We start from the raw sequence: 13,232 nt of genomic DNA on the forward strand, positions 1-13,232 counted from the left end.
TGTGTGTGTTCTTTTGTGAACCTGACCCAATTTAAATTAGGCTACAGAGTAGTACCGCTTGTTTCAGTGGTGCATTTGCAGTCTCTTACACTAATGTGCAGTGTAGTTTTTCTTATAATTTAATAATTCTTTGTCTCATGTTGCTTCATGATGATGTGTTGGAATGCATTTGTGCATGAAATGAGCTGTTAACTGTATTTATTTGCATATCTAGTATTTGGTTTGTTACTTTACATTGTGTATGTGATTAATTTGTGTCTTGACCCTGAGTCTGGAATCAAAGCTATAACTTGAAAGTCACTTTCTTGTCATATAATAGTCACAATGACTTTAATTGGGCTGTGTTCATACTGACAGGCAAATTCCATATTTTCCCAATTTCAATCTAACACCTATCCATTATGGACTTTTCAAGATACAAACCAGAGCCTCTCAATTTTTTGCATCTACTTAAGAACCAGTTTTCCACTTCGTAACTTTTTTTTTTTTGTATAATACATAAGGCAGAAGCCACGGTTGTGCACTGTGCTGCTACGTCAAGTTTTATGTCCCTTTTTATGTGCGTGGTTTATAATAGCTGAGATAATACTGTAGCAAAACAAATAAAAGGACCCCAAAACACCAACTGTTGAATTATTTAATTACAAATGATATCTGAGGATGTCAATAGCGGGGACAAAAACATCTGCTGCACTTAAAACACTGTGTCAATATTCTGATGATAAACATTTACAGGTGGGCTGGGGATGGCTGTTGAAGATGTTCAAACTGAAGCCAATCATTGGTCCAGGGCAAATCTGTGTAGAGTAGATAAGCTCCACGTGAACCTTACCTCTCCCATCTCACGGCAGTCCAATTAACCAGATGCCTAACCATGCATTTTTAAACACAGTTGGGGCTGCTCAGAGGCATCACAACATTGCCCTTTCCAGCAATGTAATAAAACAAGTTATAAAGATAGCAAACATCCACAGAGGCTCACCCTTGAAACACAAGGTGGGAGGAGTTGACAGTCTAGATTTCATAGTTGGGGTTTTTGCGAAGAATAACAAAGCCCTCCAAGATGGGGGTGACGGGTAAATACTCCTCTGTGGCCAACTCCGCTCTTTCTCCATGTGCCAGCAAAACTGGTGTGGTATGGGTCTGGAAACCTGTGATGGCCTTGGGTTTGCCTGCTTGGCCCACAACGTCCACGGCCTGTGGAGATATCACAGGAAAAAATTTAATTATGTCATGCTTAGCTGTTTCCTTGCATTTTTCCCCATTGTGGGATGAATTAAATGTGTCTTCATAATCAATGTTAAACCATGGTGATTTGCTTGACCATTCAGTCTTGCCATTTGTCATTTACTCTATACATCACTTTACCTGACCAACTCTGACAGAAACGGGCAGTGGTCGAAGTTCCTCGTCAAAGGTGACGAGCATACGCGGCTGCATGGCTGCTACCAGGCCATAAAGAATGTAGTGAGATTTCCCCAGGATTACTGCAATTCACAAAGTCAAACCCAGGTGACATTTTTAATGCAAAGTAATCACTGAAGAATTATTACGACGTGTGCAAATGCAAATGTGTGTAAAAGAAAAACAACAACAAGAACTCACTGTTCTTGACATCGAGGAAAGAGACGAGCACAGTGAGCAGCCCGGCCACGGCAACCTGACTCATCAGCTGCCTGTCGCTATGGTAGGGACAGAGTGTGAGTGTTCCCTTACCCAGGTGAGTCAGACCCTGTAGGTGCACAAACAGCAAAAAGTCAATACTTCATCTCCAGACAAGTACACGGGTTTCTTTGTGCACACCTGGGCCAGTCGAACCATGAAGAGATTGTTGGGGTCTTTGGCATGATACTGTGCCAGTTGCCGCAGCATTGCGGCCAAGCGGGCATTATTTGTTCCTGGAAAAGTGGAGTGTGGGGAAATAAGTTATAAATGGGATGGGACACGGTGTAAAATTATAAAATCGCTATAAACTATTTAGTTTCAAAACAATCGGCAAAATCAGCTATTCGTACTGAAAATCAACTGAAAAACACGTTACGCAATATTTTAAAACGAATGTGTATTTAATGGTTGGATACAATAAACAGGCATTGAATAAGTCAAACATAGAACTTGATATATTTAGTAGTTCCAAACTCACCACTGCCCACCATCCCCATGGCGAAGATAGAGTTGTGTGAGACCTCAGGGTCAGCATCATGGGAAAACTTGCTGAGGGTGTCCAAAATATTCAAACGGGGGTTGGAGACTGAGATGAGAGCCAGAGCAAGAGGCACCGCTCGCCTGAGCGTGGGCTCACCGTAACGCAGCTGATTTGGAAAAGCAGCACAAGGAAGCAGCATTTAGATCAAATTCAGAACTCTCATTGTACATCCAACACTTGAAACCAAGCTTTGAAGAAAATAATTGAATGCGCAGCTTGCACACCCCCCCCAGCCAAAAAGTACTTCTCACCAGATGCCCAAACGTCCGCAGTGCCATTTCAGAGCCAATCTCCTCCCCCATAGCAATGAGTGCAATACCAAGAACAGCAACCCCCTAGGATGAAAGAAAGTGGTAATTAAGCTTATAAAAATAGCACTTAGAAATGAAAATGTTAACAATTTACCTGGTGGGAGCCCATGTCAGCCGTTTCCTTCTTATCTTTGTCTTTTTTATCTTTCTTGTCCTTGTCCTCCTCCTTTTCCTTCTCCTTGGCCTCATAGTGTTCACTACAAATATGGAGAAGCTGTTGCACCTTCAACACATTGCCAGAACCTGGAAGAGATGTTAGTGACATAAGAGAAGATGACCTCAACAAAAGACGTGCAAACAGATAAAATCCCTATAAGGAGGTAAAAGCAAACCTGCATAAGCACAGATATCAACGAGTGTGTTGGCAAAGCTGCGGAAAGGTTCAGGAACAACTTGGAGAGCTGCCAGAGTGGTCTCAATGGCCTCTCCTTTACCTATGATGGAAAGATGAACGGGAAAAGAAGATAACAGTATTTAAAAGTAGCTAGGAGGCAACAATTTGTAATAAACTGGTATCACTTATCATAACTATAAACGGAAAAAGGTGAGCTTTGTCATTCCGACTTTTTTCAGCTATGTCCTCCTCCCAAAAACTATCATTGAGTATTTTCCAAAATAGTGTCGATTGATTGTTACCCAAGTGGTTGAGTCCTAAACCAAGAGGCAGCCAGCGAGCATATGTGTCTTTCAACTCCTGTTCATTCTTCTCCATGATCGTCTGCACAATGGTTGATGTCACGTCACCATTACAAGACCCGACCGCGATCATACCGCACGCCAATGCTGTTACTCCAACCACCTGAATGGAAAGTAGACACAGAAAGTTGTAAACATTTTCTGCATATTTAAGCATGTGGCGAGAGATCACCACATGAACCAACCGTCCACATGAAATACCTCCATGCTGGATTTTGAATCTCCCATGACAGGCAGAAGCAGGGACAGGACATCTTCTCTATTGGAGCCAGCATAAGCTAAACCCAATCTGTAAAAGAAGGTGGCGGGTTGGATAGAAAATGATCAATCACTGAGCAGTCAATTTCTTTCTTCCCTTTTTATTGACTTAATTTTTGCACTTGTCCTCACCCAAAAATGGCACCTATCCTCATGGTATTACTGTTGTGGAGGACATAGTCTGATAGCAGGGCGAGGGCTGGGTCACATTCATTTCTCACACCCGAGTTCACGATGCCACAAGCGAGGAGAGCACCGGACTGCAAAATATAATGACAAAAGATGACGAATGGGAAGATGACCTCATGTGCTGCTATCACGAGGACAGACAAAAAGCAGTATCTCTTGAGACTACTGAGTTATATCCTTAAGTTAGTGGCATGAATTTCATCTTAAACTCAAAGAAAACTATTCAATGTCTAATGTACCTTTATGTAGTCCTCAGATGAGTAAAGATATTTATCAATCTGGGTCAGGCCACCATCCACATCCCACAGCAAGATCATCCCGAGAGATGCCGCAGCACTCAACATGCCTTGTGAATGTCAAAAGGAAACGCATACGATCAGAAATACAAGGATGCAAACAAAAACGATTATTTATGGACACTCTGTACCATGGTCCTTGTTCTTGTACAACCATTTGTTGCCATCATCTGTTAATAGTTTATCCTGTCCAAATGCTGCATTCACAAAGCCATTCACAAAGGAAGAGGCCAGGTTCATACGGGCTGAGTCCACCTGAGAGCCGCTACCTCCAAACCCTTTAACACAGCAAAAGAATCAGTCAGTTGACAGTGATATTACGGCACATGTGTATTAGGCAACAAAAAATGAGAAAATAATGAATTCGTAATTTTTTAAAATGTAATGAATAAATAAAACTAAAAGTGTAGTGTGTCATCTTGAAGCTTGGAAGTATAAAACTACATTAAACTTACTATTATTTTCCAGGTGTGTTTTGTAGATGTCATCTGGGACTTTGGGTTCCATGATATCCAACTGTGGAAGTCGGGAATAGTGTTACAAAATTTTGCTGAATTTGACAATAATGTATGCAAGACTGAAATGTTCCAAACAGATTGGTTCAATAAGATACAAAAGAAAAAATAAATACAATTGGAACTTTCCAGGAAAAATAAGAGCTGATAACGTTGAGTCTAACATGAATAGTTCACTTGCAAATGATGTAGCTCTGCATATCTCCCCTTCACCCTTTATTTTCCTACCTCCCTGGCCAAGGCCAAGAAATTGCTGTTGAGCTGCACATTGGACATGATCTCTGTCAGGTCCTCGTAATCTTCTACATCCTCATTAAGTTCCAAGAACATGCCATGGCGACCCAGCATAAAGGACATCTGCTTCTGAATAACTCTTCAAGGAATATTCAATGGAGTTAGTGAGACTGATACATCTATGTGTAGCAACAATCGCTAAATGTAATGTCCCGACTCACATGTCTTTGCAGGAAGTGAAGATGTTTTCGACGAGCTCCACATCATTGAGCATCAGAGCCAATCGAAGAGCCTCGGGATAACGGTTGAACTTCCGAAAGATCTTCAAGGAGCATCGGAGCAGTGCAGAGTTTTCTGGCTCCGGAACATAGCTCACACAACTGGGAGAGTGGTAAGCAAAGTGTCAAATACTTCATGAGGACCTCATTAAATAAAGCAAAGTAGGTGATTAGAGTGTTTAATAAGGTGAGCATACCTGGTGAGGTAGAGGCAAACCTTGCCATAAGCATTCTCATCAATGTAGTCCTCTAGCATGTCCAGCCTTTCAATTTCCATCAACAGGTCACAAGCCTCGTGCTCAGCATTGTGCGCCATGTTGTAAGGTACAATTTCTTTCACCAGCTTTAGCAACGTCTCCTGCTGGGCCTTATCGTTCTCCTCCACCTCCTGCCACTCTTTTGCCACCTCTCCAGCGAGGTGCCTGTGACGTATTGACAGAAAGGGGATGCACGTCACCATTTTTCTTCACGCTATCTTCATCTGAAAGCTAACTTTTAAAAAATGGCTCCCTCGTAATATGCATTGCTAGGCACATTCATTATATTTAGTCAACATGAATTACCTAACATATTCGTGTCCCCAGGACGCCAGCTCTTCCTGAGAGCCCAGCAGGCGATACTTGAGACACTCCCTCTCCCCACTCATAGTCATGGCCAGCACCGACACCACATCGGCACAAAAATGCTGCAAAGACATAGAAAGTGTGAACAATTTAAGTTCAATTCCGTTGCCCCAAATCTAAAGGGGTACTTATCCAAATGGTGTGCTCTACTTTTCTCTCTCCTGTAATGTGATACATCAATGGCATACCTTGTTTTCCCCTGGTGCCATGCGTTCATAGATGTCTTTAAGCTTGCCATAATGTGGGCGCAAAAACTTGAGAGGCTTGGGTACTGATGTCATGGAGGTGGTTGAGGAGCGAATCAGCCTGCGCAGCTCTTCCAGTGCAGGACGGTACAACGCTGTGTCCTTCTCCTGCAAAGGTGTGAGAAAGTTTGGGTTGGGGTTGCTTGAAATCAAATTTACTGTATATAATTCAGGTATAGAACTAATCAAATAATACTCACGCCCAGTCTCTCCACCATCATCTCCAAATCCTCTTGTAACTGCTTATCCTCTTCAGACTAAAAAAATTGTAAAAACAGAAATTATATTTATCCCATGACTTAATAAATATGTTTTTGGTCAATTTAATCGTAGATGACGCAAACATCGTCAATAGACATCACTAAGCATGTTGACTGTTAGCAGGGTATGCGCAAATTAGCTTATCGGCTAGCTAGTGGCGACGACGGTTGAGTTGAATCATGGAATTTGTCTCCACACCAGTACAGCGGCCACAATAATCTTTGATAGCAGACTTCAAAGTCTGACTAAATAAAAACAACACATGTGTTATTTATGCACGTGTAGAATGACAGTCACCCTGGCCCGCTCAGCCATATTGTGAAAGTGGCAGTGACAAGGCAAAATAAACCGGCTGGCTGCGGGGACCTCGAATCATCAAGCACTCAGCAGTATTCACCAATTCTTGCTCCTCTTTCTTGTCTTTATCCTTCCCCGAAAGTTTGGAGTCTTTTTCCTTGTTCTTTTCATTCTCATCGGGTTTGGCGGCCGGCTTCTTCTCTTTGTTTTTGGAGTCCTCCATGGTTGCAATCTCCCAAAACGCAAAATGAACCGAAGGAAACCGGAAGCGTTTCTTCTTTTTCGTCCAGATATTCTTGAAGTTGTTTCTTCACTGCCCCTAACGGTGAGGGGTATTACTATCGCTTGTCGTGTTTACTTCACATACAGTAGTAAAATACTATAACAACGTGTACACTAACGCCGCTAAACTTTTCCGTTCATTCAAATGTAACGATTTCCCTGCCAAACTCTAGCATTGTATCCATCTAATTTTCACCATATTCCCCATATTTAGTTCAGAAGCATCAAACGTCTCATGTGTCTTCTTTGTATATTTCGTATCCTTTTTGTCGAGTGCCTTGAACTTGCCAAAGAAGTCATGTGACCACATCCAGTAAGTCACGCGCTCAGTGTTCCAGCTCATGTCAACATGGTTTTACCTGCCTATGTATTTGTTGTTTGTAAATTTTGTTTTGTGTTAGCTATTTTTGTGATTGGAGAGGCACAATCTAAGGGATTTAGTCGTTTTTATGAATCGCAAATAGATGTGTACGACGAGCAATGGTTCGTGCAGAAACTAGATCACTTCAATGGAGCAGATGACAGAATGTGGAAGCAGGTAATATTTATTCATCTTCCCTATTCCATTCCTTACCTTAGTATGAATTTAAACATATTTACAACATCTCATCAGATATTGTGCAGTAAAAAAAATGATTGTCAATGAAAATCCCATCAAATATTTTGCAGTAAAAAACAATTGTAAATGATGGATTTTGGAATGTCCAGATTCAAACTAGAAACTAAACTTTTACTACAGTCTGCATCAGACAGATTATTCTCATGACAAACCCCATCTCCCTTTGCTTTCTCAGAGGTACTTTGTGAATGATGCCTTCTACAAGCCGGAAGGGCCCGTGTTTCTTATGATCGGTGGAGAGGGTCCAGCCAATCCAGCATGGATGCAACATGGTACCTGGCTCACTTATGCAGAGAAATTGGGAGCCATCTGCTTCATGTTAGAGCATCGCTTTTATGGAAAAAGTCATCCTACAGTGTACGTGTTATTATGGTCATTCCAACCAACTAACTAACTAACTAACTAACTAACTAACTAACTAACTAACTAGCTAACTAGCTAATGATGTCATGTTCAATCCACACCAACAGTGGAATTATATCCAAAATAAATGTGACAATTACAAACTTTAAAATCAGCAAAAATATCCAGAAACCATAATGGAGGCTTTCATGCCACTAGATGTCCCCCATGAATTCAAATTAGGACAGCCCTTGCCTTATTGACCTCCTTTCTTACTTCTCTATACTCTCACTTACTGATGCATGTTGAAAATGATTTGTGTTCTTTCCATTTAGTGACCTGAGCACGGAGAACCTGCGGTTTCTCAGTAGCCGTCAGGCTTTGGCCGACTTGGCCCATTTTCGTACTGTGATGGTTGAGACCCGAGGACTGGTCAACCGCAAGTGGGTGGCCTTTGGGGGGTCTTACCCGGGTTCATTAGCAGCTTGGTTCAGGCTGAAGTATCCTCATCTCGTGCATACCGCTGTGGCCACCAGTGCACCAATTCACGCCACAGTCAACTTTCCAGGTAGAATGGAACTTATTACTTTCAAACGAGCAGAAATCCACACAATCCTGCCAGGATTAATACATTTTATGTCAACTTGTTTTTTTTGTTTTGTTTTTTGTACCCATGCCAGGATAAATACGTTTTATGTGAATTTAGATTGTTTTTCTTGGTTCATATGATAATGTTTTTCAAATGTATAAAATTGTAGTCAATGAGGTTGCAGGCGCGTTGAGGCTCTGAAATGTTCATGCAACCTTGAAGAGTCTCACGTTTGAGACGCTTTCCCAAGAGAAAATGTCAGAGACTAAACATACACTGTGAACATTGTGAACAGGTCTTATCTGCTTTGCACCCATTTCAACAGTGCCAAAATATGTTTTGCTAAAACAACACTGCAGTTAGTCAGTATTATTACTATTGATACAACCTATCCAATAATATAACATTTGAGGGGATTGAGGTTTTTGTTAAAGCAAAAAAAACAAATATTTTTCCCTTGGTAAAAAATACCCTGATCATTCCTTTAATGCAATTTATATGGAAGCAACAAAATCATATTCATAGTTGTACTATGTTCATCTTGTTTTTCAATTGTCAATTATTTTACTGGTTCTTTTATCACAAACAAATTATTTTTTCGGCTATCACTTCCGCCTTCATCAAATTTGTTGGTGAGAAAAGAACCAGTAGGATAAAATCATATTCATTTGTTGGTCTGTGGATTAAATGCTGATTTTGTTGTTTGACTTTGAAAGTACAAATGATGCTTTGCACTTCACTTCAGTTTTGGTATGTTATTATGCAATTTTTTTTATTTTTATTTACAGTCCTGTTTTTTTTTTATTTTATTTTATTTTTTTTAAATTTCCACCTTTGTATTTTTCATGTTTTCACCAGAGTACTTGGAGGTTGTGGGCCGTTCTCTGGCTTCAGAGAACACTGACTGTCCTCTCCTGGTAAAAAAGGCTTCAGATACCCTCATAGAGAAACTCCGTGACCCCGCAACCTATGAGAACATCACCAAAGACTTCAAGTATAGTATATACACTACGTTCTAACAGAAGTTAAACTAAAATCCTGGCTTTGTTTCAACACTGTCTTGACCACAACAAGCATCTTAAATTTTATTTCAGCTAATTGTGGATTCTATAAACGATCAAAAGAGACTTGCTCTTATATGAACACTTGTTAGCAGCTTCCAAACGATAACATATCAGAGATGAGTGTGCAGTATCATTGTATTTGTCTAATGTATTAGTATTGGTTAGGCTGAAACTCAAAACACTTGTAGATACTTTACAAAATTGTTTTTATGCCCCTTCCTCTCCTCTTTTCGATACAGGTTGTGCTCCAAACTACAGATTCAAACAGAGACAGACTCTGCCTATTTCCTGGAAATGCTTGCTGGCAACTTCATGGATGTGGTCCAGTATAATGAAGACAATCGGGCGTTTGAGGTAATAACATATACATGGAATTAGGGTCAAATACTGTCTGTATCAAAATTACAGTCCACCTAAACGCAAGGGAACTTGCAAGGAGCAGTTGTTAAGTTTTGATTTTAATTTCTTTTTACTGATTTTAAAATGTCCACAAGGGGGCAACCCGATATCGGTATCCGCCTCCATGACAAGTACAAATACCTTGAAATAAAGTATTGGTACATCCCTAAAAAATACATACAAACGCATACACATATAGTCTATACATTACAAATACAAAATAAAAGAGCAAATGAAAATATGTCCTCTGTATTATTGGTATATGGTTTGCAGAAGAGCAGATGAGACATGCTGGACTGTTTGCAAAAATAAGTTCATGGCTCATAGACAAACCATTGACACAGTCACACTCACATGAAGAAAAACTCCATTGACACACTCAGTCACACTCACATGAAGAAAAACTTAATAACAAAATATTTAATCTTTGACAATTTTTTTTTGCTTATAGGGTGTAGTGGGCACCAACATCACAATCAAGGTGCTCTGTGGGGTAATGGCAGACACATCGCTTGGAGACCCGTATGCTCGATATGTCGCTGTGGCCCACCTCATGATGGACACATTTTCACTGAAATGTCTGGATGTCAGCTTCAACAACAATCTGAGAGACATGACTAACACATCCTGGGATGGGCCGGCCGCAGGGGGAGGTGAGAAGAAGTCTGTTTGTCCCATGGGAAAAAAGTATTTTCATGTCTGTAAATACACATTCTGAAACCTGTCATTTCGATTTGTCTATTGACCTTTTTATATCTCTGGCTATTAGGTGAGACACGGCATGTTTTTTTTAGAGGTCATGTGACGCAGACTGAATGATGTCATGCTGAAACTTTCCAAAGCCAAAAGGCAGAAAGTCATGACAGCCCGAGAAGACAAAATCTGGTTTAGAATGACACAGTATAATTTCGTGGTGAAACATTCAAATGTTTCAACCACGTCACTGTGCTCTATTTACTATTTCAGTGATTTGTATCTGTCTCATAACCACATAGAGTGAAAACAAGCAAATTGGAAGTGGAAAGAGGGGTATTTTTGTGTTTTCCACAGCAAATCGGAACTCTTTTTTTCATTCTGCATTTCAACCAGTACTGTAATATAGTTGTTCTGGTTCCCAAACTCAATTTCTTTCATGAGTGGGAGGGCTGGGATCATAACAACAGGAAGTGGTCTCTTGTGAAAACATTTGTCTGCATCAAGTGGCCGCACAAGCCTGCCTCATTTACAGTACTTGCTGCCTGTTTCCTCATAAGGTCTAGAAACCTCAATGTCACCATTTGTGTGGAAATAATTTATTTTCAATTCTGGGTTTAGTCTGCGCTATTCTGCTGTGCCGTCTGTGCTTTTGTTCCTATCACTCAAGTAAATGTGCTAGCTGTGAGTAAACTATGTGTGCGTCACCAGGGAGACAGTGGGTCTACCAGACCTGCTCTGAATTTGGATTTTATCAAAGCACTGACTCCCCAAACCAACCCTTTGGTGGTTTCCCTCTAGAGTATGTATAAACAAATCTGTTCAGTCTATTATTGTTATATTTTTAGGATAAGCTACTTTTCTGATTCTAATGTTATCTTCCCTTTAAGGTATCATGTGAAACAATGTGCAGACTTCTACAATATCACTGCTGAGCAACTTGCAGAGGCTGTGGCTGAGACCAATGAGTATTATGGCAGCTATAGTGTCTACTCCACTAGAATAGTTTTCCCTAATGGCGCCATTGATCCTTGGCATGCACTGGGCATCACTCAAGACATTAGATCTGACCTTCCGGCTGTTTTCATCAAAGGTGAGTAAGAGTATTGGGCTTTGGAAAAAAAAGATATAGTTTGTTCAACTACCATCTACTATCTTTATGTATTTCAGGAACAGCCCATTGTGCTGACATGTACCCGGCCGACTCAAAGGACCCCCTCCAGCTTACGCTTGCCAGAGATCAAATCTTCTTACATTTGCAACAATGGATGAAGCAATAAATGCTATCATCTTCCAATTGCAGGTTTTGTGATCGAAGTTCTGATTTTTTTTAATTACTTGGACTGTAAGACAAAATTAATCTTTTAATTAAAGATTTTTTATTCACCCTAATGTTTATATTCATGTCTGTAATGCTTCAGAGATTTACATTAGTGTTGCTTTTTCTGATTGGGAAGCAAGATTGGTTACCTGTGCAGATCTGATTTTATGAAGCACAAGTTCAATCTTGTTCGATAAATGTTTTTTTCATAAGACGGGGGCGTGATGATATCGCCAATGCAATGTTTTTAAGCGCACCAGTAACATCTTCTTTCAGGATACGTGGGACTCTAGCAACTCGTTGCAAGTATATCACTCAAGTTCACAGCTGTGTTCAGTCAGTGTGTCCTTGAAACAGACCCTCGCTGACAAAATAACCAAACCACTTCCTCTATGAGTGTTTTCACAAGCCACATCGTAGCATCCCAGCTGTACTTGCATAACCACACACCCTCAAGGACCCCCCCCCCCCGATCTCCCTGCAGTGAACCCAGTATATCTGTAATGAATGAGTCAAGTCTGTCGCCAGTGATTTATAAGACAATGATATATAACCATAATAGAATGTAAGTGCTAACCAAATGGTACTTTTTTTTGTTTTTACCACCATACTGCTCCACGAGGTGCTGTGAATAGCATCCTGTATGTAATTCATTCCATCTTGTCATGGAACCTATACCATGAATTTAGAAGACATGGAAAGTATTTCTCCAGTGCCTTATTCATATTCTGCTCTAAATGTTCATTTTAAAGTTCCCTTGCACTCTTCATATTCTATTTTCATTCCTTTATTAACAACAAGTGAATGTGATAAATGTATACAATAGTGACAAAGCCCAAAGGTCTTGGTGGCTCAGCAACACCACTCCACCCTGAGCACACAATGCGAGACCATCTTCAATTTTGAAGTGTAGATACATTTCCATCGTCAATATTTGGGATGAGGATGTTTGCTAAGAGGGCAGAGAAATGGGCCCAGGGCAGGTGGCACAGCGCCACCGGTGCTTAAAAGATGCCCTCACGCATGAGGCAAGAATGGCGAATGGCTCAACACAGCTGGTGTGAGACCATTTTCTTGGGATAAACTGAAGAGAGCCAACTTAGATGGTTTGGACACTTCCAGAGGGTGATGAGTATGGAGGAGCCAGGAAAGAGAGCAAGTCCTCAGATAAAGCTGATGATAGTTGGGAGCGAAGGCATGAGAGCAGTTGGTGTTGAGAGCTGGATGCAGAAGACAGGACAAACCAAAAGGGGGCGGGGGGGAGAAGAACTGTCTTATTGACTAACTAAAAACTGCTTTTAATTTATCACCTGCTCATTAAAGTTGCTGCCTTGCTAATAACTTTCAAGACTTTAATGACTTTTTGGTACAAACTTAAACGAGTCTGTAAACACGATGAGCAAATAAGATCAGCTCTCAGCTATAATTTTTAACTATAAAAGAAGACTTTGTCTGTCAAGGTGATCATCGAGTGGAAGAAACATAAATTTACACGTCGACGACAGGCTACTGAG

General features: G+C 40.6%; 2 protein-coding genes across 2 annotated transcripts; one reads left to right on the forward strand and one right to left on the reverse strand.

The window, feature by feature from the left end:
* Positions 1 to 623: 623 nt before the first annotated feature.
* On the reverse strand, positions 624 to 6,901 carry psmd2 (proteasome 26S subunit ubiquitin receptor, non-ATPase 2). The gene is made up of 21 exons (XM_085916340.1): positions 6,510 to 6,901; positions 6,052 to 6,108; positions 5,795 to 5,959; positions 5,547 to 5,668; positions 5,181 to 5,405; positions 4,927 to 5,085; positions 4,700 to 4,844; positions 4,412 to 4,472; positions 4,088 to 4,234; positions 3,900 to 4,006; positions 3,604 to 3,731; positions 3,415 to 3,502; positions 3,154 to 3,316; positions 2,850 to 2,951; positions 2,612 to 2,760; positions 2,458 to 2,541; positions 2,144 to 2,312; positions 1,804 to 1,898; positions 1,606 to 1,732; positions 1,369 to 1,487; positions 624 to 1,197 (listed from the first exon to the last, which is right to left on the reverse strand). The coding sequence occupies exons 1-21, from the start codon at positions 6,630 to 6,632 to the stop codon at positions 1,015 to 1,017; spliced, it is 2,718 nt and encodes a 905-aa protein (XP_085772466.1). The 5' UTR covers positions 6,633 to 6,901; the 3' UTR covers positions 624 to 1,014.
* Positions 6,902 to 6,956: 55 nt separating this feature from the next.
* On the forward strand, positions 6,957 to 11,784 carry prss59 (serine protease 59, putative). Its single transcript, XM_085916341.1, has 9 exons — positions 6,957 to 7,229; positions 7,486 to 7,667; positions 7,988 to 8,220; positions 9,100 to 9,235; positions 9,545 to 9,659; positions 10,156 to 10,357; positions 11,109 to 11,199; positions 11,288 to 11,490; positions 11,568 to 11,784. Exons 1-9 carry the CDS (start codon positions 7,041 to 7,043, stop codon positions 11,675 to 11,677), a joined length of 1,461 nt encoding a protein of 486 aa, XP_085772467.1. The 5' UTR covers positions 6,957 to 7,040; the 3' UTR covers positions 11,678 to 11,784.
* Positions 11,785 to 13,232: the final 1,448 nt, after the last annotated feature.

This window comes from Syngnathus leptorhynchus, chromosome 7 (assembly GCF_054491065.1).
Source record: "Syngnathus leptorhynchus isolate UIUO chromosome 7, UIUO_Slep, whole genome shotgun sequence".
NCBI lineage: Eukaryota > Metazoa > Chordata > Actinopteri > Syngnathiformes > Syngnathidae > Syngnathus > Syngnathus leptorhynchus.

What these genes read in the sequence shown, in the direction of transcription:
- psmd2 (XM_085916340.1), bottom strand. Translation starts at nt 6,632, where the DNA reads ATGGAGGACTCCAAAAACAAAGAGAAGAAGCCGGCCGCCAAACCCGAT. An exon ending in AGAAAGAGGAGCAAGAATTG is followed by an intron (nt 6,109 to 6,509) that starts GTGAATACTGCT and finishes CAATTTTTTTAG; the next exon opens with TCTGAAGAGGATAAGCAGTT. An exon ending in CATGGGGATGGTGGGCAGTG is followed by an intron (nt 1,899 to 2,143) that starts GTGAGTTTGGAA and finishes CCACTTTTCCAG; the next exon opens with GAACAAATAATGCCCGCTTG.
- prss59 (XM_085916341.1), top strand. Translation starts at nt 7,041, where the DNA reads ATGGTTTTACCTGCCTATGTATTTGTTGTTTGTAAATTTTGTTTTGTG. An exon ending in AACATCACCAAAGACTTCAA is followed by an intron (nt 9,236 to 9,544) that starts GTATAGTATATA and finishes TTTTCGATACAG; the next exon opens with GTTGTGCTCCAAACTACAGA. An exon ending in TGGGCCGGCCGCAGGGGGAG is followed by an intron (nt 10,358 to 11,108) that starts GTGAGAAGAAGT and finishes GTGCGTCACCAG; the next exon opens with GGAGACAGTGGGTCTACCAG.